We start from the raw sequence: 26,696 nt of genomic DNA on the forward strand, positions 1-26,696 counted from the left end.
CTGAAGCGGCTGCACCTCCTGCATGATGCATTCGGCCATGACTCCAATCATGGTTAGTCCGGAATGAGCTAATAATCTTATCCGGCCCATCAGGTAAAGGACGTCCCTGTCACTTTCTCTCTGAGAGCTCCGTGGACTCCAGCTTAAGCGTTTCTTCAAGGGAGCACTGTTGAATTCGGGGAGACCGACCCGGATAGGATCCGGTAGCGGGACATCGTCTATATAAAACCATTCCGAAGGCCAGTCCTCGGACGCCTTCTTTGGGGTTCCGGATAGATATCCGGTCCCGGCGATGCGCCATACCTCGGCTCCGCCCACTTGATATATGGACCCCTCTTGAGAACGGGGCACCAGGCAGAATATCCTCTTCCACAACACGAAATGAGCCTCCACACCCAAGAATAGCTCGCAAAGGGCAACGAAGCCCGCGATATGTAATATAGAGGCGGGCGTGAGATTGTGCAGCTGGAGGCCGTAGAACTCCAGAAGCCCACGGAGAAATGGATGAATTGGAAATCCAAGTCCCCTTATTAGATAAGGGACGGGGCACACCCGCTCTCCTTTGGAGGAAGTCGGGGTGCTCTCCGCTTGCTCTCCACCATTGTAGGTGGCGAGTCCGGCTCGGACCGGGACCGTATAGGCCTGAGGAAGAAATCCCTTGGCCTGGAGGGACACTAACTCGCTGTGCGGGATGGAACACTTCTCCCAGTCTCCAGGTTTAGGACTGGAAGGGCGAGAGGAGGGGCTGCGATGGCTGGCCATGGACCTTGGCTGGAGGCGCTCTGATGATTACTCGCGGAGAGGAGAAGGCGTGGTTTGGATCTGAATCCCCATCCCATTAAATAGGCGGCTCGTTTATGCGGCTAGGGGTGCGAATGTAAAAACACCCCGACTTTTCGCATTCGTTTGACACGTGGAAGACAGTCATTATTGGGCGTAGAAGCCAAGGGGCGCCACATTACAGGAGAGGAAAAAAAGGACATTATTCAATAGGTGCACAGGATTTGGAGAAGAACCCGCCTTGCAATGCCGAAGACAATCTGCGCGCCGGACTCGTCGTCATTGAAGCCTGGTTCGGGGGCTACTGAGGGAGTCCTGGATTAGGGGGTGTCCGGGTAGCCGGACTATACCTTCAGCTGGACTCCAGGACTATGAAGATACAAGATTGAAGACTTCGTCCCGTGTCCGGATGGGACTTTCCTTGGCGTGGAAGGCAAGCTTGGCGATGCGGATATTCAAGATCTCCTACCATTGTAACCGACTCTGTGTAACCCTAACCCTATCCGGTGTCTATATAAACCGGAGGGTTCCAGTCCGTAGGACAACTCCATCATACAACAATCATACCGTAGGCTAGCTTCTAGGGTTTAGCCTCCTCGATCTCGTGGTAGATCTACTCTTGTACTACCCATACCATCAATATTAATCAAGCAGGAGTAGGGTTTTACCTCCATCGAGAGGGCCCGAACCTGGGTAAAAACATCGTGTCCCTTGTCTCCTGTTACCATCCGGCCTAGACGCATAGTTTGGGACCCGCTACCCGAGATCCGCCGGTTTTGACACGGACAATGAGCCTCTTGTTCTTATCTTCTTTTTGAAAGGAAAAATGTTCTTACTTGTATGTTTAGATAGGTACTTGTATTATTTTCTTACTTGTATTATTCCATCTTATATAGTGCGATGGTTTTGGTATCCGCTCCCGTCGGCCCTCGTCCTGTCTATGATTCGGATGTGGTATATATTATCTTTATAACTATTGGTTCATTTATTGTTTATGAAAATTATTCCGACCAATGTGACATAGATTTTATTTATCTAGGAGGTATGTGAACCAGAAATTCCAACCGACCCTATTGTCGAGAGGTTAAATTTAGTTGAAGAAGAAAACAATTTCTTGAAGGAAAAAATAAAAAAAATTGAGGAGGAGAAGATGATATTGGAGTTGCATGTTGCGGATGTCGTCGATGATCACAAGATCAAGATGGATGCAATGCGCTTGAAGATTAGAAAGATTAGAAAATATGCCATTCATACCGAGGCTTGGTATCATTATGCCGTTGGATCAATTGTTACCTTGGTTGTGATTATGATCGCATTTGTTTTCGCATTGAAATGTTTTACATAGTTTCAATGTATGGTTTAATTAATTAGATGCTCTGGAGAGCTATATGTTGTTAGATGAGAACTATGTATGTACTTTGGTTTTAATGTGATGATGAACTTCTATTAATTTGGTCACTTAATTATCTATTGATGATGTTCTGTAATGGTTTTTGACACACTTAATTATATATAATGCACGCAGATGAACCGGTAATGGATGTACGGTGACAGACACACCTCCGAGTACATTAAGGGTGTGCATAAGTTTCTCGATGCGGCTGAGGCAAACAAGCAGAATGGTTTTATGTGTTGTCCATGCACTAAATGTGGGAATACGATGTCTTACTCTAACCGGAAAATCCTTCACTCCCACCTGCTTTAGAAGGGTTTCATGCCACACTATAATGTTTGGACGAGGCATGTAGAAATAGGGGTTATGATGGAAGACGGCGAAGAAGAAGAGTACGATGACAACTATGTGCCCCCTGAATACGGTGATGCTGCAGCAGGGGGAGCTGGTGAAGATCAATAGGAACCAAACGATGTGCCCAATGATGCTGCAACGGGTGAAGCTGCTGAAGATCAAGAGGAACCAGACGATGTGCCCGATGATGATGATCTCCGCCGGGTCATTGTCGATGCAAGGACGCAATGCGAAAGTCAAAAGGAGAAGCTGAAGTTCGATCGCATGTTAGAGGATCACAAAAAAGGGTTGTACCCCAATTGCAGAGATGGCAAGACAAAGCTCGGTACCGTACTGGAATTACTGCAGTGGAAGGCAGAGAATGCTGTGCCTGACAAAGGATTTGAGAAGCTACTGAAAATATTGAAGAAGAAGCTTCCAAAGGATCACGAATTGCCCGACAGTACATACACAACAAAGAAGGTCGTATGCCCTCTAGGATTGGAGGTGGAGAAGATACATGCATGCCCTAATGACTGCATCCTCTACCGCGGTGCATACGAGGATCTGATCGCATGCCCGGTATACGGTGCATTGCGGTATAAGATCAGGCGAGATGACCCTGGTGATGTTGACGGCGAGCCCCCCAGGAAGAGGGTTCCTGCGAAGGTGATGTGGTATGCTCCTATAATACCACGGTTGAAACGTCTATTCAGAAACGGGGAGCATGCTAAGTTGATGCGATGGCACAGCGAGGACCATAAGAAAGACAGGAAGTTGAGAGCACCCGCTGACGGGTCGCAGTGGAGAAAAATCTAGAGAAAGTACTGGGATGAGTTTGCACAGGACCCAAGGAACGTATGGTTTGCTTTAAGCACGGATGGCATTAATCCTTTCGGGGAGCAGAGCAGCAATCACAACACCTGGCTCGTGACTGTATGTATGTATAACCTTCCTCCTTGGATGTGCATGAAGCGGAAGTTCATTATGATGCCAGTTCTCATCCAAGGCCCTAAGCAACCCGGCAATGACATTGATGTGTACCTAAGGCCATTAGTTGAAGAACTTTTATAGCTGTGGAATGGAAACGGTGTACGTACGTGGGATGAGCACAGACAGGAGGAATTTAACCTAAAGGCATTGTTCTTTGTGACCATCAACGATTGGCCCGCTCTCAGTAACCTTTCAGGACAGACAAACAAGGGATACCATGCATGCACGCACTGTTTAGATGACACTGAAAGTATATACCTGGACAAATGCAGGAAGAATGTGTACCTGGGCCATCGTCGATTTCTTCCGACCTACCATCAATGTCGAAAGAAAGGCAAGCATTTCAAAGGCGAGGGAGATCACCGGAAGAAGCCTGCCATGCGTACGGGTGATCACGTACTTGCTATGGTCAATGATTTACACGTAATATTTGGAAAGGGTCCCGGCGCACTAGCTGTTCCGAATGACGCTGAGGGACACGCACCCATGTGGAAGAAGAAATCTATATTTTGGGACCTACCCTACTGGAAAGACCTAGAGGTCCGCTCTTCAATCGACGTGATGCACATGACGAAGAACCTTTGCGTGAACCTGCTAGGGGCGTGTATGGAAAGACAAAAGATACACCTGAGGCACGGGAGGACCTACAACGTTTGCACGAAAAAGACGGCATGCCTCGGAAGCAGTATGAAGGTCCTGCCAGCTACGCTCTTACGAAAGAAGAGAAAGAAATCTTCTTTGAATGCCTCCTTAGTATGAAGGTCCCGACTGGCTTCTCGTCGAATATAAAGGGAATAATAAATATGACGCAACTACTTCTGGTTGCATTGAGGGGGCTTCTACTGGAAAACGTCCGATTAGCCATTGTGAAGCTATGTGCATTCCTCAATGCAATCTCTCAGAAGGTGATCGATCCAGAAATCGTACCAAGGCTAAGGAGTGATGTGGCGCAATGTCTTGTCAGTTTCGAGCTGGTGTTCCCACCATCCTTCTTCAATATCATGACGCACGTCCTAGTTCATCTAGTCGACGAGATTGTCATTCTGGGGCCCGTATTTCTACACAATATGTTCCCCTTTGAGAGGTTCATGGGAGTCCTAAAGAAATATGTCCGTAACCGCGCTAGGGCAGAAGGAAGCATCTCCATGGGCACACAGAGGATGTCATCGGGTTTTGTGTTGACTTCATTCCTGGCCTTAAGAAGATAGGTCTTCCTAAATCGCGGTATGAAGGGAGACTGACTGGAAAAGGCACGCTTGGAAGGGACTCAATAATATGAAGGGATGGATATTCTTGGTCTCAAGCACACTACACAGTTCTACAGAACTCTACCTTGGTGACCCCGTATGTCGATGAACACAAGAACAGTCTGAGCTCGAAACACCCGGTGCAGTGCAATAACTGGATTACATGTGAACACATCAGGACTTTCAGCAGTTGGTTGGAAACACGTCTCAGAGGTGACAACACTGTTTGTGATGAGCCGTACTTGTTGTCCAGGGGACCATCTTTGACTGTATTGATTTACAAAGGATACGAGATAAATGGGAATACATTTTACACGATTGACCAAGATCAAAAGAGCACCAACCAAAACAGCGGTTTCCGCTTTGATGCATCAACCGAGAGGGGAAAGGACACATATTATGGTTACATAGTGGACATATGGGAACTTGACTACGGACATGATTTTAAGGTCCCTTTGTTTAAGTGCAAATGGGTCAATCTGTCAGGACGCGGGGTACAGGTAGACCCACAGTACGGAATGACAACAGTGGATCTGAAAATTTTTGGGTACACTAATGAACCGTTTGTCCTAGCCAATGATGTGGCACAGGTTATCTATGTGAAGGACATGTCTACCAGACCGAGAAAAAGAAAAGATAAGGAAGCGAATACATCATACGATGAGCCAAAGCGCCACATAGTTCTTTCAGGAAAAAGGGACATCGTGGGAGTGGATGGCAAGACAGACATGTCTGAAGATTATGAAAAGTTTCATGAAATTCCTCCCTTCAAAGTCAAGGCTGACCCAAGCATCCTGATAAACGATGAAGATTATCCATGGTTACGACGCAATAAGCAAATGACACAAGCGAAGAAAAAGTGAAGACTTTCTCCCATAACTATTATGATGATACCATGCCAACTTTGTAACAGACGAGTATGATACCATTGTCCGTTTTGTACATGCACATGCTATCCCAACTTTTTCAGAGTTCATTTGAAATGCTTTAATGTCTTATGGTTTGGCCCTCGTAATACCATTAATCCCGGTTCGCTCCTTGTCAACTCTGTTCTCACCAAGAACACTCTCAAGAGGGAAGCCACATGGGCCATTGGTCCCGGTTCGTCTGGACCTTTTGGTCCCGGTTCCACGCACGAACCGGGAGCAATGCGCCTCGCCCCTGGCCCATGACCATTAGTCCCGGTTTTTGCCACAAACCGGGACTAAAGGGTTGGTCCTCGTTGCGCTTAGAGTTTAGACCCACCTCGCCAACCGAAGGGCGCTCACACCGGTTTATAAGCCCGTCCCTCTCTGCCTTGTTGAGCTCCTCTCAAAGTGAAAATAGATGCCCCTATACAAGGAATTTGACCTAAATTCATAGTGAATTTCTCTGAAATTCATAGAAAATTATTATGAATTTAGGTTGAATTTTCTCTATAGGCGCATCTATGTTCATTTTTTTAGTAAAGTTAATCACAAACTTGTGATTCACACAAGTTTCAAAGAATTCAAATTTTATCTATTCAATTTTGAAAACTAATGGCACTAACTGAAAGTTTATAATTTTTCTAAAACTAATGGCATTAACAGAAAGTTTATAATTTTTCTAAAACTAAAAGCAAAAAGAATTAAAAAATAAAGCAAAAAAAATAAGTAATGCAGAAAACAAAACAAAAAAACTGGAAAAAAATTAAAAATAGCAACAATAAGTATTTTGTTGTAAGTAGAAACAAAATAAAATAAATAAATCAACAAAGAAAACAAAAAAACAAAAAAATGCCACCTACTGGGCCCCTACGGCCTGAATACGACTAGAAACCCTACCATGGGCCAGGATTCAGGCCCGCAGGAGGCCCAGTAGGCCCACAGGCAGATAAGTGACTTTAGGCCCGTAAGCCTGCATTTGAGAGGAGCTCGAAGTGGTCAGTGCAGTAGCGCTTATAAACCACTGTCGAGCCCTCTCGGCTAGCGAGGTGGGACTAAACATCCCACCGCACCGCGCCAGTTCCAGCACATGGCCTTTGGTCCCGGTTGGTGGCACCAACCGGGACTAAAGGGGGCATTGGTCCCGGTTTGTGCCACGAACCGGTACCAATGCACCCCTTTAGTCCCGGTTGGTGGCACCAACCGGGACCAAAGGCCACCGCTTCCCGCCCTTTGGGCTGCTGAAAAGAGGACTTTGGTCCCGGTTGGTGGCACCAACAGGGACTAAAGGGGGACATTGGTCCCAGTTTGTGCCACGAACCGGGACCAAAGCCTTTCCTATATAACCAAACACTTAGGAAATTCTCCCCCACCCGCCATTCTTCTCTCCAACCCCGCCAGACTGCTGCGCTGCTCCTCGACGTCCGCCCCTGCCCCGACGTCGCCGTCGCCTCCCCTAGCCGCCCGAGGTCATCGTCGCCGCCCGCTCGCCGTCGCCCGTGCCCTCGCCCGACGCCGTCGCCGCTCGCCGCCCTGTCCCGACGCGCGTCGCGCGCCCCGGCCCGCCCGTCGCCGTCGCCCTGCCCCGCCCGTCGCCGTCGCCCTTTCCCCACCCGTCGCTGTCGCCTCACCCCGCCCGTCACCGTCGCCCCGGCCCGCCGTCGCCGTCGCTCTGCCCCGCCCGTCGCCGTCGCCCTGCCCCTCCGTTGGTCCGGCCGGCGCCCCTCCCCTTTTTTTTCATATATTATATGCTTGAGTATGTTGTGTATATTGCTTCTTTGTGTATATTATGTATATATGTCAGTATATGTATTGTGTATATTGCTTCTTTTTAGAATTTTTTTCATATATAAGTTTGTATTTTGTATTTTGCTTTGTTATAAAAATGTATATATGTCTGTATGTTCTCTGTGTATATATGTTCGTATATGCAAAAGTTAGATTTAAATATTTAGAAAAGGATTATATATATATATGTTCTCTGATTTAGTACATTTTAGGTTAGTTTCATTTTTAGAAAAGTTTTATATATTTAGGAGAGGAAAAAGGAAAATAAGAAGAGGAAAAAGGAGAAGAAGAGGAGAGGAAGAAAAGGAAGAGGAGAAGAAGAGGAGAGGAAGAAAAGGAAGAGGAGAAGAAGAAAGGAATAGAGGAGAAGAATAAAGGAAAAAAATTCTATTTTTTCTTCTTCTCCTCTATTCCTTTCTTCTTCTCCTCTTTTTTTTTCTTCTTTTTTTTCTTCGATCTTCTCCTCTATTCCTTTCTTCTTCTCCTCTTTTTATTTCTTCTTCGTTTTCTTATGTTTTATCGGGTCTGTCGTCGTCGATATACCCCTCCCGATAACTTCAACACGAGGGGGGTCGATATACCCCCTCCCGATAACTTCAACACGAGGGGGGGTCGATATACCCCCTCCCGATAACTTCAACACGTGGGGGGGGGGGGTCGATATACCCCCTCCCCGATATATTATTTTCCCATGTACATATGGCGTCGTTGTCGATATAAACCCCTCCCGATAACTTCAACACGTGGGGGGGTCGATATACCCCCTCCCCGATATATTATTTTCCCATGTACGTATGTCGTCGTTGTCGATATAAACCCCTCCCGATAACTTCAACACATGGGGGGTCGATATACCCCCTCCCGATAACTTCAACACGTGGGGGGGTCGATATACCCCCTCCCCGATAATATTATTTTCCCATGTACGTATGTCGTCATTGTCGATATAGCCCCTCCCGATAGCTTCAACACGTGGGGGAGGGTCGATATACCCCCTCCCCGATAACATTATTTTTCCGTGTATGTATGTTGTCGTTGTCGATATTACCCCCTCCTTGAAGCATTCTCGAGGCCACCCCAAACCCTTGAAGCGTTGTCGAGGCCACCTGAAACCCTAGAGAAGCAGCGTCGAGGCCACTAATGAATATGATTCCTTACTGGAACCAGCAAGGAACATGGGTGCGTGGAAGTTAGCGATCCACATGGGAGAATCATCATTTGGTTTCTAGACTTTATGGGTTTGAACTCTAGCCTACATCAATTAGTTCTCGACAGGAATATTTTGTTGCTATTATTAGGTATGCTTGTGACATGTAAACATGGCAGAAATCTGCATGGCACTACTTGTTTCCTGCAAAATTTTGTGACTAAAGCATGTAACAAGTATACCTGAAATAATATTACTCTCCGTGCTCCCTTTCTTGTGGGTACCCATTAACTCTGTGATCCAATTTATTCAGTTTACATGGTTCGGTTTATACCATTTTTTGGTTTATTCGACTCATGTACGTGCTTAGTAGGGAATTTGGCTCGTGTACAAGAAACATGACTACTTGTATGGTTGTTCGCCTCAAAAAATATAAACATATTGTTTATTTCGGTTTATTTGGCCAACCATTCGGTTTTTCGGTATACACCATCAAAAAAAAAATTCAACATGGTATGAAAAGTTCGTACCATTTCGAAACCAGAAACCATAAAAACCGTAAAATTGGTTCGGTTCGGTCTATTTTTGGCATGGTTTTTCGATTCAGTTTTGAAATGCACAGTGAGTAGCCATGGTTGTTGTATTTGTATATCCTGCCCGCTGATGTATATGCAATCCAGCCAACCTTGTTAGAAGGGAGAGAGAGAGGGATTTGGTGGAATCGTTCGTTGTATTGCTTGAGCCTCGTGAGCATATATATAGAAGTAGAATGATCTACTTGGAGTACAAGACAAGCCAAAACAAATCATAGTCTATCTCGCCTTTCCTAATAATCAATATACTCAACATCCCCCCGCAGTCACAACGGTAGCGACGCAGACGGTGAGACTGAAGAAGAATCCGAAGGCAAGCCGACGGACATCCCACCCACAGTCATAACGGCCGATGCATCGCGGAAGTCGTGGCTGGAGTGAAACCCGACAGGGTTCCCCAAGCAAGGCGGTAGCCCTTTGTGCCGTTTGTCGACGTAGCCGAGAGCGTGCGTGGTGGAGCTGTGTTCGAGGTAGCCGTGCGAAGAATGTCGTGGTCGATATCGAGTCGGGGTGGCCGGTGTCGCGGCAATCGCCGTGGAGCCGCGTGCACAAAGGGGCGCCGGATTAGCATGGGCGCAGTGGTGTCGAAGCAATGGTGCACCAGGAAGAAGATGCTGTTGACGACGCGTCGCAGCGGGTTTGCCAAGCCCGGGGACACATCGTGGACGAAGGCACGCTTCGGTGTTGCCAGCACCGGGCATGCGTAGATGGTCGAAGACGAACTTGATGAGGCGCCGACCAGGCTTGCTAGGCCCGGGGACACGTCGTGGATGAAGGCACGCATCGGTGTTGCCAGCACCGGGCATGAGTAGACTGGGACCTACACGAGCTGTTCGCCATGTCGAGGAATCGGAGGGCCAGCAGAGAAGAAGACTCGATGATGGTTGTGACACCAATCGGTGTGGTGCCGATGCCGCCCGCGGTTGTCGGAGTAGACGAAGTGGTCGGGGTAGATGACGGCGACGCTGGCGATGAGCTGGTGCTGGACGAAGACGAACGGGTTGGACGGGTTGCGTCGACGGCTACGGAGGTAGCGGCGGCAGCAGCCAGAGAAGAGCGGCGGCTATGGAGGTGGCGGCGGTGGCAGCTAGAAAAGACCGGCGGCGGCGGCCTGACGGCGTGGCGGCAATTAGGTTAGGAGTGCGGCGGCGGTGCTCGAAGTAGGCGAAGAACCCTGACAGCGTGACGAAGACCGGCGCGGACAGTGTCGTTCCCGTGCCAAGGGAGACAGCCCGGCGCATACCACGGGAGGTCGACGCGCGTGATGGCGGAGTGGACCGCGGGCCGCGGCGCTACGACCCGAAGGGGCGACAGCGGCGGCGGGCAGGTTGGGGCGACGGCAGGAAGACCTCGGGGCGGTGGCGGGGACCGCGGGCCACGGCAGGACAGCCCGAAGGCCGGCGTAGCGGCAGAGCGATGGTTGGTGCAACCGCGGGGACGGCCTCGGCGCGGCAGCGGGGACCGCGTATCGCGGCACTACGGCCCGAAGGGGCGACGCACGAGTCGATGCAGGCGCGAGGAAAACCACGAGGCGGCGGCGCTGCGGCCTGACGGGGCGACACAGCGACAGCCCGTTGCTCGATCGGTGGAGGGGCGCGCTGAACTCGGAGACGATCTTCAAATGACCTGCGGAGGTGCGCTCAACCGACAGGCCAGATCGGTCGCACGGTATAGATGAGACGGATCACGAGCGGACGGGCGATCAATCCGATTACGCGTGACGTTAGAGTCGGAAAGTGCAGACGATAGCAGATGGCCGCAAACCAGCGAAGGAGCGCGAGCAGCGACGGCCTAAGGAGCCGGCGGCGGCGGATAGAGAAGGAGTGCGGCGGCGGTGCTCGAAGTAGGCGATAATGAACCCGGCAGCGTGATGAAGACCGGTGCTGACGGTGACGTTCCCGCACCAAGGGAGGCGACGCGACACATATCACGTGGAAGTCAATGTGCGTGGACGACGGTGGACCGCGGGCCACAGCATTACGGCCCGAAGGGGCGACGCAACGGCGGCGGGCAGGTCGGGGAGACGACGGGGAAGACCTCAGGGCGGTTGCAGGGATCGCGTGCCACGCTCGCTACGGCCCGACGGGGCGACGCAGCGGCAGCGCGAGGGTGAGGTGCAGCCTCGGGGACGGCCTGAAGCAAACAACCTCGGTGGGGCAGTTGACCGCGGGCCACGGGACTACGGTCCGAAGGGGCGACGCAGTGACAGTGCGCAAGGTGGTGCAACCACGGGAACGGCCTCAGGGCGGCGGCGGGGATCACATGGCGCGACACTATGGCCCGAAGGGGCGACGCAGCGGCGGCGCAGATCGGTGCAGCCACAGGGAGAAACCCGGGGCGGCGGCGCTGCGGCCCGACGGGGCGACGCAGCGGCATCCTGTTGCTCGATCGGTGGAGGGGCGCGCTGAATTCGGGGACAGGGCAGTGATGGTCGGTGCTGCGGCCCGACGAGGCGACCGTTAGGGATTGCCTGTCGCGCGAGGTTGCCGGGTCGGTGAAGAGGCCGGCCGGTCACGCCGGTGTCGGAGTAGAGGCGCACGGGGGTCGGCGGGGGCGGACGACGCAAACTGATCAAGCATAGATCGGAAAACCAAAAAGAAAAACGCAGATCAAAATGACCGGCGAGAGAGTGAAAAAACCAGGAGCAAGGGCTAGGGAAAAAGACTCTCTAGGGCAGCCGGTCAACATGACCGGCAGACGAACCTTAGGTACGGGAGGCGCGGCCCCTGTCGGCGATCATGGAGGCCGACCGCCCCGGAGGCGGCGCGCGGGTGCGGAAGCGGCGGCGGCTAGGGTCTAGAACCCGGTAACTGATATCATGTTAGAAGGGAGAGAGGCATTTGGTGAAATAGTTTTTGTGTTGTTTGAGCCTCATGAATATATATATAGAAGTGCAAGGTCGTCTTGAAGTACAAGAGAAGGTGGAATAAATTCTACGCTATCCTATATTTTCATAATAACAATGATACTCAACAACCTGCCCTTGTGAGGGTGTGTGGGGAGTGGCGGGCTCGAGACAGACCATGCTCGTGAGCAGGTGCGGAAATTAGTTGCACAAGAGAAACATCAGTGGTGTGAATGCTTCAACATATATATACGCCCGTGGCAACGCAGGGGCATTGTACTAGCCTTTCTCTTCAACTTTTGTATGATGAATATTGAGACGTGCAGCCATTTCTCTTCTAGAAAATAGGGAATCGGCTCACACCCTATTAAATAATTTCATGCACACATGCTTATTTTAAATGGCTAGGAAGCACACAAGTGATGGGAGAGAGATCTACGTAACAAATATTATTTGCTAAAAATTACCCTTTACCTTCAATGTGGTGTCTGTGTTTAAGATGTTATTTTAATTTAGATGTTGTGTTGATTAAAGAGATTCCCTATATGTGATAATTTGGGATGAACCCAAACCTTTATTTCTTTTCTAATATGAACTATCCTCCCTTCTTAGAAAAACATGTTTTGAGTAACGTTATCTTTACTGTAGACATAAATCGACAATTAATCAAGTCTCGTCATCATTGCATGTTTATCGTGTCGAATGTGTGTTCCAATGTTGACAGAAGGTATAAAAAAGATGTCTTGGAATTGTTATTTTCATGCGAAGATATTGCGCTGAATTCTCATTTCTTGTCAGAAATTTGGTACCCATTTTCATTATTCTTAATTGCGACATGTACAAGTCATTCAAATCTAAGGGAGTGTCCTGCCGGAGAAGATTATGATAGTTGGACAAGAAACTCAGTATTGTCGTGCAAGGCGGAGGTGGGAAAAAAAGGAAATAATAGCCAGGTGGGAGTAGAAAGTCAAGTGTCGCGTGATAGCTCAGACAGGGAGTGGGGAAGAAAGACGATTACAAGATGCGTGTACCTACCAGATCATGACCATGAGATATCATCCCATAAATATAGCCTTTGACTCTCATGTCACATGAATTTTCTCTTTGTACATATATTTGTTAGTCCATGGCAATGCATGGACAGTTAACTAGTATTAAGTTACAGAGGGCGTATTTTGCATCTAAAATCCGACAGCATGTAGATCAGTCTCTATATACAATACATACAAAAATTCTTATACTCTGCCTGATACACACAGTACGTCTCGGTGAGGCTACCTTGTAAGACACAACACTTGATTTGGAGTGGAGACTAGTCCACACATACTTGCTACATGCATCCATCATTACCTGCAGCTTTCTTGTTGGACTGATTATATACCAACCGGCACTTGAGCATCTAGATAGCAAGTGAACCACGGGGCCTAACGATACTGATCACACACATACTTGGATGGCTTGTAGTTGTGTAGCAGCAACTTGCCTTTGTACCTATCTGACAACTTTTAAAAGTATCGTGCAATTATCTTTCAGAGAAGAAAACAGAGCTATTTGTACATAAAATATCACAATATTTTGATGGTCTACAAATACAAAGCCCCGTGTCCTCCACATGGAGTTCAGCTCTAGTGCAGATCTAGAGCTCCGATCTCTCGAATTGATTCAAGGTAATTAAAAGTTGGGTATTTCGTTTGCTTCCAGGTCCAGGGTCTCACTTGCTGACTACTTTTCAGAGTATCATGTATACATCACTTCCAAAGAAAGAAAAAGGTATCTTGTATCTCAGTTGCAAAGAGAGTCTTGGCTCAGTGGTTGGACATGCGGTTATGCAGTCTAACAACCCGAGTTCAATTCCTAGAATTGACGGGTGATGCACAGAAGTTTTCCTTCATTTATTGAGGATCAAGTTTGGTGTATGGTGAAACCACTCATTAAAAAATATCTTGATACTCATTTAAAAAATTCTCCCCCAATTTTAAGAGGTCAGTAACTTCATCGTCCAATTTTTTGTTCAGGCCTCCCGCGTCCCTCTCCCATCGCCTCCCTCGCGGGCGACTCGGAAGGGCTATGCCCCCGCCGCCTAGTCCCTCCAGTGCCCTTCTCCCCCTCCGCCGCTGCCGATGGTCGGCGCCGGGCAAAGCCCGTGCGTGCGACGGCGGCGGCGGAGGGTCTCTCCTCCCGTTCCCGGATCCGCGGCGGCGCGGGCGTCCTGATCCGTGGGGTGCGGCCCTCCCGACGGTGTAGCGGATCCCGGTGGCGGCAGACTCAGGGCCGTGCACGCGTGCCCAGATTCATGGGTGTGGGACTCTCGGCAGCGTGTGGACTCCTGGCAGCTGTGGGATCGGTCGACGGCGGGCTTGGGCGATGGCGTCGGCCGCGTGGTGCCGGATCTCGTCGCTCCCAGCAGATCTCGCCACGCCGGCCTTCGCAGAGGAATCTGGATCGGGGGCGGCGGCCCCGCTAGGCATGGCGACGGCGCTCCCGGCTGGCGACGTTCGCAGGGGGTGGATGGACGGCGTCTGGACCACGTTGCAGGCTCTCTCCCGCTGCACTTGGCGGCTTACGATCGCGGTCGTCGGCCTCGGTGCGTTCGCGGGGGGCGGTAGAGATGACATCGGACCGGAGGAAACTCTGGATGACTCGTTCATCCCAACGGTGGCGACGACCAGGGTCGTCGTTCTCCTACTTGCAGGCGCCGTCGAGGTGAAAACCCTTCTTGGAGGCGCCGCCTGAGGCGTTTGGATGCTCGGTTTGACGAACTGCGGGCGGATGGGATGGGACCAATGGCAGCAGGTGGTGTTTCGCGTCGGAGGAGCGGCATGGCATCTGGCATGTCGATAACGGCGGGTCTCAGCGGCATGGAGCAGCAGGGTCTCGCCGGTGGGCGTGTGATGATGGAGGAGCGCAGGATGGTGGCGTCGTGGTGGCGTCGACGGCAACTAGACCGGGCAAGGTAAATGCAATAGTACAGCGCTGAAGATGGATTGGTGGCAGGTAAATGCGGCGGCCTCATACGCGATAGGCGTCCTGGTTGAGGAGTGCGCCGGACTGGTGGGTGCCCCATACCCGGCAGGCGTCTTGATTGGGACCTCAGGTCTTAGATGTTAGGCTTGGCTGCGAGGTCTATTTGGTATTACACCCAGACTATCAGCATCTCTAAATCAAACTGAATAGGAGTAGCGATAGATGTTGCCTAAAAGGTAGTTTTACTTTTAATGTTGTATGACTTTGTAAGATCTTGTGTGAATTATTAATAAAGTGGCTGCATGCATCGTCCAGATGCAGGCCGGAGGTCCTTCTCCTCTTTTTTTTTTTTTAAAAAAGGCCCAAATTTGGCCGGGTGGGAAAGGTGGCGCTCGCTCGCTAGCTGGGACCTCAATCAATCAAATGAATCAATGAAGCGGAGCTCACTGTTCTGGACAGAGACGGCGATGTGGCCGGAGGGAGCCTACCACCTTTGGCTGATTGATTGGGACCTCAGGCCTCGTGAAGCTAGACTTTGGTCGGCCACCTTTGCTCTGCTCATTGCGTACGCCACCGAGATTATATTCACCCTTCCCGTCTGCTAATTCACTCTGCTCACTCCCACTCTTTCTTTCTCCTCTACGCTGCAGCCGGCCGTGCACAGCGCGACGCCGACGACCTCTTCCCCCGACGTTGCCCCAGCCGCCATACAAGTAGAAGGTAAGGACCCTCTGTTGACCCAGATCGTGCACGTCGAGTATTTTCCGACAACACGCAAACGACCGACGACGAACGACGACCCGACAGTCTTGGTTTCTGCCACAAGCTGACTCGATCCGTCCGGATCGATCGAAACTAGCACAGCTAGCTACGTAGCCCGGTGAGTTGCACTCGTACACGAACTCCTACGCCGAACACGCACGTAAACAGCAACCGGCTGATTGATCCGGCCGGCCTGCACTACACACACGTACGCACACGAGGAGGCTGGCCAAGTAATGCCAAAGGCTCGTATCGAGCCTTGTGTTTTATTTCAACTCACGGTACAAAGATTACAAGGGGTGGTTACATATATATACTAGTATAGCTAGCCTATACGTAAACCTATCAGGTGACTGAGTCCTAGTCCGAGCCGGCTAGGAGACGGAGACGTGTTTAACTCCAACACCCTCTTCCTCTTCTCTTGGTCGTAGCAAGGTGCGGATCCTCAGATCGGATCTCAATGAGGACGCAGCAAGCTCAGATTTGTTTCTTAAATCTTTTATATGATTTCCGTACTACGTATAAAACTCCAAAATTTTCAGCAGAAGAAAGCACTGGGTTCCGGGTTTGCGCAGTCATAGAAAGCTCCGATTTGTCGAGTACGTACAAAGCTTTTATTTTGATTTGTGCTGTGCAAGTTGAGCTCAGATCTTCTTTCAGTACGTACCTTGGAAGCTCCGAGATTTTGAGCCTGTGATTTGTGCACTCCAATTTGTTGTGCGGTACCAACTAAGCTCACATCTTTTTAGAGCTTTGGTTAAAACTTTGCAGTACAAATTAAGCTCACACAGTAGATTATTACAGAGGCTCCGTTTTGTTCAGTACTACAAAGCTTAGATTTGACTTCTACAGTACAAATTAAGCTCACATATTTTTCTGAGTAACAAGCCTTTTGATTTCCGCAACATAGGATAGAGATGGCAACCTCTCGCAGCATTGTGCTAGACCGCAAGTACTACAAGTGCCGGATATAGATCCCAAGATCTAGACCAAGGGTCTCGCTTTCTGCTCACTGTTACTTCTATCATCTCTCCAATCCATCCAAGGTAATTCATCGATTGCAGCAGCTCCCCCCCCCCCCCCCCCCCCCCCCCCCACTTATTCAAAAATTGACCGTCCCCTCAATTTAGTGTGCACTTTCTTTTGTGTGCAATCCATGCTTTTCCTTTACAACGAATTGTTGGTAGTCTCTGCTGAGTGAATCTACATGACCATCCTTCTTTTCCATTTTTTTTGCATGTCACTATTGATGTGTGAAAGGTAGTAATAACGAGGACTCATTTTGTGTGCATCCTTTGTTTTCAATTCCAGCTCAAGCCACTGGACCCTGCAACTACTTGCGAGACAGCACAGGATATCTATCTCTGCAACAAGATCCGTCTCTCATCTCTCTAGTCGATTCAATGTAAATAGCTGAATCCAGCTATACAACACTTACTGTAGCTATTTTTCTTTTTTGAAAGAGCTGATCGTGTGTCTTTCCGTTTCAATTGTTGGTGTTTGTTCAAGGCAATACTATATCGGTATTATTTCGAGCCGAATTTCTGTGCACTGTCTTTGCAAGCCACATTTTCCTTTGGATTTGTTACTAGCCTCTAGTGAGTGAATCTGATTATCCTTTCTTTTTTGAAAGAGCTGATCGTGTGTCTTTACGTTTCAATTGTTGGTGTTTGTTCAAGGTAATACTATATCAGTTCTATTTCGAGACGAATTTTTTAGCACTGTCTTTGCAAGCCACATTTTCCTTTGGATTTGTTACTAGCCTCTAGTGAGTGAATCTGATTATCCTTTCTTTTTTGAAAGAGCCGATCGTGTGTCTTTCCGTTTCAATTGTTGGTGTTTGTTCAAGGTAATACTATATCGGTTTTATTTCGAGCCGAATTTTTGAGCACTGTCTTTGCAAGCCACATTTTCCTTTGGATTTGTTACTAGCCTCTAGTGAGTGAATCTGATTATCCTTTCTTTTCTGAAAGAGCTGATCGTGTGTCTTTCCGTTTCAATTGTTGGTGTTTGTTCAAGGTAATACTATATCGGTTTTATTTCGAGCCGAATTTTTTAGCACTGTCTTTGCAAGCCACATTTTCCTTTGGATTTGTTACTAGCCTCTAGTGAGTGAATCTGATTATCCTTTCTTTTTTGAAAGAGCTGATACGTGTGTCTTTCCGTTTCAATTGTTGGTGTTTGTTCAAGGTAATACTATATCGGTTTTATTTCGAGCCGAATTTTTGAGCACTGTCTTTGCAAGCCACATTTTCCTTTGGATTTGTTACTAGCCACTAGTGAGTGAATCTGATTATCCTTTCTTTTTTGAAAGAGCCGATCGTGTGTCTTTCCGTTTCAATTGTTGGTGTTTGTTCAAGGTAATACTATATCGGTTTTATTTCGAGCCGAATTTTTGAGCACTGTCTTTGCAAGCCACATTTTCCTTTGGATTTGCTACTAGCCTCTAGTGAGTGAATCTGATTATCCTTTCTTTTTTGAAAGAGCTGATCGTGTGTCTTTCCGTTTCAATTGTTGGTGTTTGTTCAAGGTAATACTATTACGGTTTTATTTCGAGCCGAATTTTTGAGCACTGTCTTTGCAAGCCACATTTTCCTTTGGATTTGTTAATAGCCTCTAGTGAGTGAATTTGATTATCCTTTCTTTTTTGAAAGAGCTGATCGTGTGTCTTTCCGTTTCAATTGTTGGTGTTTGTTCAAGGTAATACTATATCGGTTTTATTTTGAGCCGAATTTTTGAGCACTGTCTTTGCAAGCCACATTTTCCTTTGGATTTGTTACTAGCCTCTAGTGAGTGAATCTGATTATCCTTTCTTTTTTGAAAGAGTTGATCGTGTGTCTTTCCATTTCAATTGTTGGTGTTTGTTCAAGGTAATACTATATCGGTTTTATTTCGAGCCGAATTTCTGTGCACTGTCTTTGCAAGCCACATTTTCCTTTGGATTTGTAACTAGCCTCTAGTGAGTGAATCTGATTATCCTTTCTTTTTTGAAAGAGCTGATCGTGTGTCTTTCCGTTTCAATTGTTGGTGTTTGTTCAAGGTAATACTATATCGGTTTTATTTCGAGCCGAATTTCTGTGCACTGTCTTTGCAAGCCACATTTTCCTTTGGATTTGTTAGTAGCCTCTAGTGAGTGAATCTGATTATCCTTCCTGTTAGCATGGGATTGTTGATGTAAAAAGCGAGGTAGTAATACAAAGGACTAATTTTTTTTCCATGCTTCTTTTCAGTACTAGTTCAAGCGTGAGCAAACCTTGCAACCAATGGCGGGGGTTCTGGATGCTTCGGCATCCTACGTGACCAACATGCTCACCGAGATGGCCAAAGAGGAGGTGGCCATGCTAATCGGCGTGTCTGACGGGATCAGAGATCTGAGCATCAAGCTTGGGGACCTCAAGAATTTCCTTGCAGATGCTGATAGGCGGAACATCACCGATGAGAGTGTGCGGGGGTGGGTGGGGGAACTGAAGCGTGCCATGTACCTGGCCACCGACATCGTCGACCTATGTCAGCTCAAGGCCATGGAGCAGCGTCCATCCAAGCACATGGGGTGCCTTAACCCACTCATCTTCTGCATGTGAATTCCTCTCCACTCCCACGACATCGGCACCCGCATCAAGGCATTGAACAAGGAGCTGGATAGCATCTGCGAGCGGGGCAATAAACTGAAATTTGCCAAGCTAGAAGTGTACCAAGACATGACGATGACTCGATCTCTTGCCACTGACCGAAAAACAGATTCATTGTTGGAGCGGTCAGGTATTGTTGGCGAGAAGATTGAGGAGGACACAAGAGCACTCGTGGAGGTGCTCACAAGTGAGGAGGGCAGCGACAAGACTGGTCGCCACATGGTGGTTGCCATTGTTGGTGTCGGTCGGATTGGCAAGACCACCCTCGGCAAGAAGGTCTTCAATGACGAGGCTATCAAAGGCAAGTTCACTAAGAAGATATGGCTTAGTATCACACAGAATTTCACCGATGTTGAGCTATTAAGTACAGCCATTACTGCCGCTGGGGGAGACCAACCTGGAGGGGGTGGGACTCGAGATAGGGCCCTACTTGTTGATGCTCTCAAGAACGCCATCGAGGACAAGAAGTTCTTTCTTGTGCTCGATGATATGTGGGGAGCTGATGCATGGAACAAACTGCTCATGACTCCCTTTGGCTATGGTGGCCCGGGCAGCCGAGTCCTCATCACCACAAGAAGTGAAACTGTGGCGAGAAACATGAAAGCTGCACACTGCCACCACGTTGACAAGTTAGGGCGCGAAGATGCATGGTCATTGCTCAAGAATCAGGTTAGCACTGCCCCAAACTCAACACACACACTGTTAATTTAACTTTGTTGGATACGTAGTGATTCCTGGGTAACATATGTGAGATCAACTTTTGACTGCATGGTGTTACAATCAATTTAAAGATAATTTATTGTGTCCCTCCATACCGTCTAGTGCGTCATTGTGCATGTCTTTAGTTGATTGATGACTAGTATTAGTTACTAATTATTGTTTGTCAGAAGAATAGTATGGGTGCTGCAGTAAACACCATGCAACTATAATGCCCTTGTCGTAAGTTGCACTCTTAACACAAGTTCACCGAAATACAGTTCACATATATTTACTTGTTTGTGTAAATGGTAATTACCTAGTAGTACCTGTGATCCAAAATCTTGGTCCTTCTTAGAATTTGCCGAGACAAGTATTTCTAATTTTGATCATCTATTAAGAAAATAGCATCATCTAAAACATCACATATATTCATTATAAAACATAATTTTATAAAGTAATGTGAGGCAACTAACCTGCATATAACTTCATTATCAATGTATCAACATCAGGACCTCTGCATATAACTAACCTGCGTATAATTTTATCATTGTCAAATCCTAAAAAAAAACTATATTCAGGAATGGATGAAGTATTCATGTTGTATGTGTGTGTGCTTAGGCCTCTGTTTTTCATCATAATAAACAAGACAACATACGAAATACATATTACATAAATGAATAATATGCATGTGCATGATGTCAGCTTTAGTATATAATAAATTAGCGAATGGCTTTAAACTTCTCAACTACCATTTAATTTTGGTGGTGCATAACTTTTATTCCTTATGATTCTATATTATGTTAGGACTTGGGTCAGTCAAATATTTCAAAATATGGCTATAACTATTGATAATTTACCCACGTTGATAACATGAAATTGACATCACTACATCCATGTGCAATATACTTTCATAGTATAGTATTATTTTCATTTGAAGCAACAATTTTTTTGTAGAATTTGATTAAGAAAGCTTGTTTCACCATGAAAACTATGCCCATATACAAACCGGAATACATTTATGGTCAGAAGGAGTATTAGTTTGGTTTTGTTCACTGAACTAACATATTATTAGTAAATGAAATAACTAGATAAGCAGATAGCACTTTCAGATGTTATGTTCCCCTTATTCAAGCTATACAATTAAACTGCTTGTAGGTATTCACTACAGAGGAGAATGGACATGAGGTTGATGTGCTAAAGGAAATTGGGTTGCAAATTGTAGAAAAATGTGACGGTTTACCGCTCGCTATAAAAGTAACGGGGGGGGGGGGGGGGGGGGGGGGCTTCTATGCAGCAAGGAGAAATCACGGCGTGCTTGGGAAGATCTCCTGGATGATAGTATTTGGTCAGTAACTCCAGTGTCAGATGAACTAAACTATGCAGTATATCTTAGCTACAAGGACTTGCCCGCTTACTTAAAACAATGCTTCCTGCACTTCTCCCTTAAACCCAAAAAGGTGGTGCTAGAGGTCAATGAAATCGTGTCCATGTGGATTTGTGAAGGATTGGTTCAAGGAGGCTCAAATAGTTTGGAAGAAGGGAAAAAGAACTATAAAGAGCTAATATTAAGGAACCTTATAGAGATAGATCCATCATTTCCAAGCCAACTTATCTGCATCATGCATGATGTCATTCGCTCATTTGCTCAAGTTATGGCCAAGGATGAAACACTAGTAGCTCACAATGGAGATACTGCTAAAAGGACACTTAAATCATCCAAGTTCCTTAGATTGTCTATAGAAATCGAAGGAGTGGGATCAGATGAATTTGAGTGGAGATATTTAAGAGAGGAGAAATTGCTTAGGACATTAATATTAACTAGAAACATCAAAACTCAGCCTGGTGATTCATTGATTAACTTCCCAAGTCTACGTCTTCTACATGTAGAATCTGCAAATACCGTTGCACTAGTTGAATCTGTGTACCAACTCAAGCACTTGAGATATCTGACATTAAAAAAGGTTAGTATGTGTACACTTCCAGAGAACATCCACGAGATGAAATTCCTACAACATATTAGCCTTGAAGGTTGTGAAGGTTTTGTGAAACTTGCGAATAGCATTGTCGGCCTTCAAGGGTTGAGATTTCTTGATATCGGTGACACATGTGTAAATAGTATTCCTAGGGGTTTCCGGGCTCTTACCAATTTGAGGGTACTGAATGGGTTTCCAGCCTATATTGATGGTGACTGGTGTAGTATGGAAGAGTTGGGGCCTCTTTCACAGCTCAATTGTCTTTCACTATGGTGTCTACAAAATGTATCTAGTGCCTTGTTGGCTGCAAAGGCGAGGGTAAATGCAAAGGACAATCTTACCAAACTTGTTTTAAAATGTGGTGGTAGAGTGGGAGCACCACCGGAATCGCCCCCTATGCCGACGGCCAGGGCTTGGGGTTGCTGCGCTGTAGACAAACGTACAAGGGAATGCTCGTCCGGTGGTCTTACTTATGGAGAAGAGAAAGCATCCAGGGACTGGAAGGGCACACACGGGCCAAAAGTTATGAAGGCAGCTGTCATTTAAGCCTGGGTTGCATTTTTAGACTTCTCGTATTCCCAAGCACACTAGTTTGACCATCGCAACACCTATTCTCTTCATATAACTCCTGCCAAAAAAAGTGGAGAGTATAACTCCCAACAGTGGCTTACCCTATTAGCTGGAATGGCCTCGATGTGAGTGATATTTTATCTGTGCAGCTGGTCTCCCTTCCGTGCAAGTACCTTGGGTTTACCCGAGAGTGGCGTTGCAGAGGCCGAGCGTCAGGCAGCTCGGTATCCTCCTCGTGGGAATATGCATCGTGATTCACTCCTGTCAGGCTTTTTCACATTATATGGACCCATATACAGCTACGAGAATAGTGTAAATGTATGGTGTTTGCCCATTGTCAGGACCGATCGCCCAGATATAAATAATGGGCTGCTGCTGTCCGGCTGGTCCATGGTGTTCTCGCGGCAGCGCCGTCCGTGAGGAGGGGCACACCCCGGACACGCGTGCCGGGCGTTTGCAACCGCCACAACACTTCCAGACTTGTGAGAGGCCGCCTACGCAAGATTTGGCGGCATGCTAGCCCCCGGAGGCCGCCGGCCACAGCCGTAGACGCGCGAAGGGCAATCCGCGTAGAGGGAATTTTTCGGATACTTCTCCACCAAAAATTATGACAAAATACCATCGTTCCTATAGCACATGTGCCCGTGTCGTGCAAAAAAACTCATGATTTTATCGTGCTCCGAGTATTTAGTAATATTGACGCCGCATCGTTACCGCAGAACGTCTACTACCGTGTCATCGCCGTCCGTGAGGGGGGGCCACGCCCCGGAGACGCGTCCCGCCTCTTCGGACATGCCACCACACCACCCCGCATGTATGAGGGCCCGGTGCGACGCTCCGGTGGCATTGCTACCCCCCCCCAGTGCCCCCGTCCCGCCTAACCCTGTAGCGTTTGACCACGGGATCTAGCCCTTTGACTTTGCACGGACGGGCTTTGACCAGTGGACCTCCCCACCCGGTTGTGTTAGGTCAGCCCATAGGAACACTTTGGAGCAACATCCGGGCCAGACCCATAGCAAGATCCCCTCCGTGTAGACCCCACGCGTCCATTTTCCCCCTCCAGGTGTCGGCGGCGGCGCCGTCCGTGAGGGGGGGCACACCCCGGACACGCGTGCCGGGCGTTTGCAACCGCCACAACAATTCCAGACTTGTGAGAGGCCGCCTACGCAAGATTTGGCGGCATGCTAGCCCCCGGAGGCCGCCGGCCACAGCCGTAGATGCGCGAAGGGCAATCCGCGTAGAGGGAATTTTTCGGATACTTCTCCATCACCAAAAATTATGAAAAAATACCATCGTTCCTATAGCACATGTGCCCGCTCATGCAAAAAAACTCATGATTTTATCGCGCTCCAAGTATTTAGTAATATTGACGCCGCATCGTTACCGCAGAACGTCTACTACCGTGTCATCGCCGTCCGTGAGGGGGGGCCACGCCCCGGAGACGCGTCCCGCCTCTTCGGACATGCCACCACACCACCCCGCATGTATGAGGGCCCGGTGCGACGCTCCGGTGGCATTGCTACCCCCCCCCCCCCCCCCAGTGCCCCCATCCCGCCTAACCCTGTAGCGTTTGACCACGGGATCTAGCCCTTTGACTTTGCACGGACGGGCTTTGACCAGTGGACCTCCCCACCCGGTTGTGTTAGGTCAGCCCGTAGGAACACTTTGGAGCAACATCCGGGCCAGACCTACAGCAAGATCCCCTCCGTGTAGACCCCACGCGTCCGTTTCCCCCCTCCAGGTGCCGGCGGCGGCGCCGTCCGTGAGGGGGGCACACCCCGGACACGCGTGCCGGGCGTCTACGCATGCATGAACACTTTCACATACGCATCGGGACCCGTGCGATGTTTCGGTGACATAGCTACACCCCGAACCCCCCCCCCCACCAACCAGAATTCCTTCCGTGTTGACCGTTTCCCCCCTCCGTGACACGGCGATAGCGACGTTCGTAACGGGGGGCAATCGATATACCATCGGGTTTGTTTTTTTAGATAAGGCATAATTATCTTATGCAAAAGCAAAAACTAAAATAAAGTAAAAATAACAATACAAAGTAAAAATAAAAAAATAAAGTAATGCCCACGTATGCCAACGGCAAGGCCGTCGGCATATATGTGCACACACGGAGGTTGTCCCATGGATCGGTGACGTGGCGTGGCACAACGATCGATGACGTGGCGAAGGGGCCTATGCCGACGGCTGTGCCGTAGGCATACCTCTGCCATAGATAAATTTAAAAATTAAGTAAAGTAAACATATGTCGACGGCAAGGCCGTCGGCATACCTGCGCACACACGGATCGATGACGTGGCGTGGCACACGGATCGTTGACGTGGCAGAGGGGCCTATGCCGACGGCTGTGCCGTAGGCATACCTCTGCCACAGATATGCCGACGGCGCCGTTACCACCCGTCGGCGTAGGTTCAACGCCGTCAAATGGTCAGCGCTGACCGGGCAGGTGGGCCCGTGCTATGCCGACGGCCGGACCTATGCCGACGGGCCCCGTAGGCGTATCTCGGGCGGTCCCGACGGCCTCGTCTATGCCGACGGCTTTTCTACGCCTACGGCCTATCTTTGGCCGTCGGCATATGTCCGTCGATGCCGACGGGGGCCGTCGGCATAGATTTGGCCGTCGGCAACCCCAGTTTTTCTGGTAGTGGAGATGGGTTGGTCCAAGGATCAGTCTCTGAGTCAAAGGAGGAGCAAATAATTGAGGCGGTGTTTGATGTGCTATGTCCTCAGCATTGCATAGAACACATCAAAATAAAAGGATATTTTGGTCGTCGGCTCCCAGGATGGATGGCATCCACAGCTATGGTGCCTCTAGAGAGCTTGAAGATTCTAGTCCTCGAACAGCTACCTTGCTGCATCCAACTCCCAGATGGCTTGTGCAGGCTCCCGTATTTGGAGTGGATATTAGTGAACGAGGCTCCAGTAATCAAGTGCGTCGGTCCTGAATTCGTCCAACAGTACAATCAGCGGCACCGTCCTTCATCTCAGTTGGCTGCTACGTTTCCTAGACTCCAGCAGTTGCATTTGGAAGGAATGGAGGAATGGGAGGAGTGGGTTTGGGAGATGGAAGTGAAAGCTATGCCCTTACTGGAAGTACTTCGCATCAATGGTTGCAAACTGGGTCGTATGCCTCCAGGACTTATGTCCCGTGCAAAGGCTTTGAAGAAACTTGAAATATGGAACGTCCGATGTCTCCACTCCCTAGAGAACTTTGTTTCTGTAGTTGAGCTTGACTTAACTAACGTACCCGAACTGGCCATGATCTCCAATCTTCCAAAATTACAAAAGCTTGAAATCAGTTACTGCAGAAAACTCAAGACACTGAAGGAGATGGATGCACTCCGGCGGCTCGAGCTTAGAGTTTCTCGCTGGGAAAGCCAACTTCCAGATTACCTCCAAACTATAAAGCCTAGTCATTTTCTGCTGACCTGCAACTTAGCAGTACTCACTTCCATGGCTGAGGGTGAATCTAGCTCTGAGTGGGACAAGTTCAGTCATATCAAGCAAGTCGAGGCTTATGCATATGACGGTGAAGATGAGAAGAAATGGCACGTGCTCTACACATCCGAACCCTACAACATACAGACAAATATTCATCAGGTAATACTTTGGTCTCTCCCTCATTCAATCTTGCTAATAATATATTCTTCCTTAATGTAATCTTTGTTGGTTCCATGCATATTGTTTTATCAGTATTATATAGGATAGCTGAATGTATCTCCACAACTAATTTGTTTTGCTTGCCTGGATCCATTGGTGGAAGAAGACGACTAGGCTGCAACTACAGCAGAACTGGGAAGGGGACATCGATGGCCAAATGGACCATATGATGCAAGGATACATGTACGTCTGCTACTACAACTTGTTCTAGTTTTGCGTATTCTTACCTTTTTCATGACAAGTGGAATTTCATGTTTGATAGGATGACCAAATCCATGCAGGTGGAATCGATCAAATAAATCAAGGATGCTTCCGCTTCTTCCGTGGCCAAGCTAGCTGGTTCATATCAAGTGTTCATCCATGCAAATCCCTGGGCGCGTGATGGAAGTATTTTTTGTCTGTC

At 48.4% G+C, this 26,696-nt stretch overlaps 1 protein-coding gene and 1 pseudogene across 1 annotated transcript; both read left to right on the forward strand.

Moving 5' to 3' along the window:
- Positions 1–15,619: 15,619 nt before the first annotated feature.
- LOC125553285 (putative disease resistance protein RGA3) lies at positions 15,620–22,597 on the forward strand (annotated as a pseudogene).
- Positions 22,598–25,219: 2,622 nt separating this feature from the next.
- On the forward strand, positions 25,220–26,341 carry LOC147974305 (uncharacterized). Its single transcript, XM_087519999.1, has 2 exons — positions 25,220–26,233; positions 26,327–26,341. Exons 1-2 carry the CDS (start codon positions 25,220–25,222, stop codon positions 26,339–26,341), a joined length of 1,029 nt encoding a protein of 342 aa, XP_087376125.1.
- The last annotated feature ends 355 nt before the right edge of the window (positions 26,342–26,696 follow it).

This window comes from Triticum urartu, chromosome 4A (genome assembly GCF_056163025.1).
Source record: "Triticum urartu cultivar PI428250 chromosome 4A, HENAU_Tu73, whole genome shotgun sequence".
NCBI classification, from domain to species: Eukaryota; Viridiplantae; Streptophyta; class Magnoliopsida; order Poales; family Poaceae; genus Triticum; species Triticum urartu.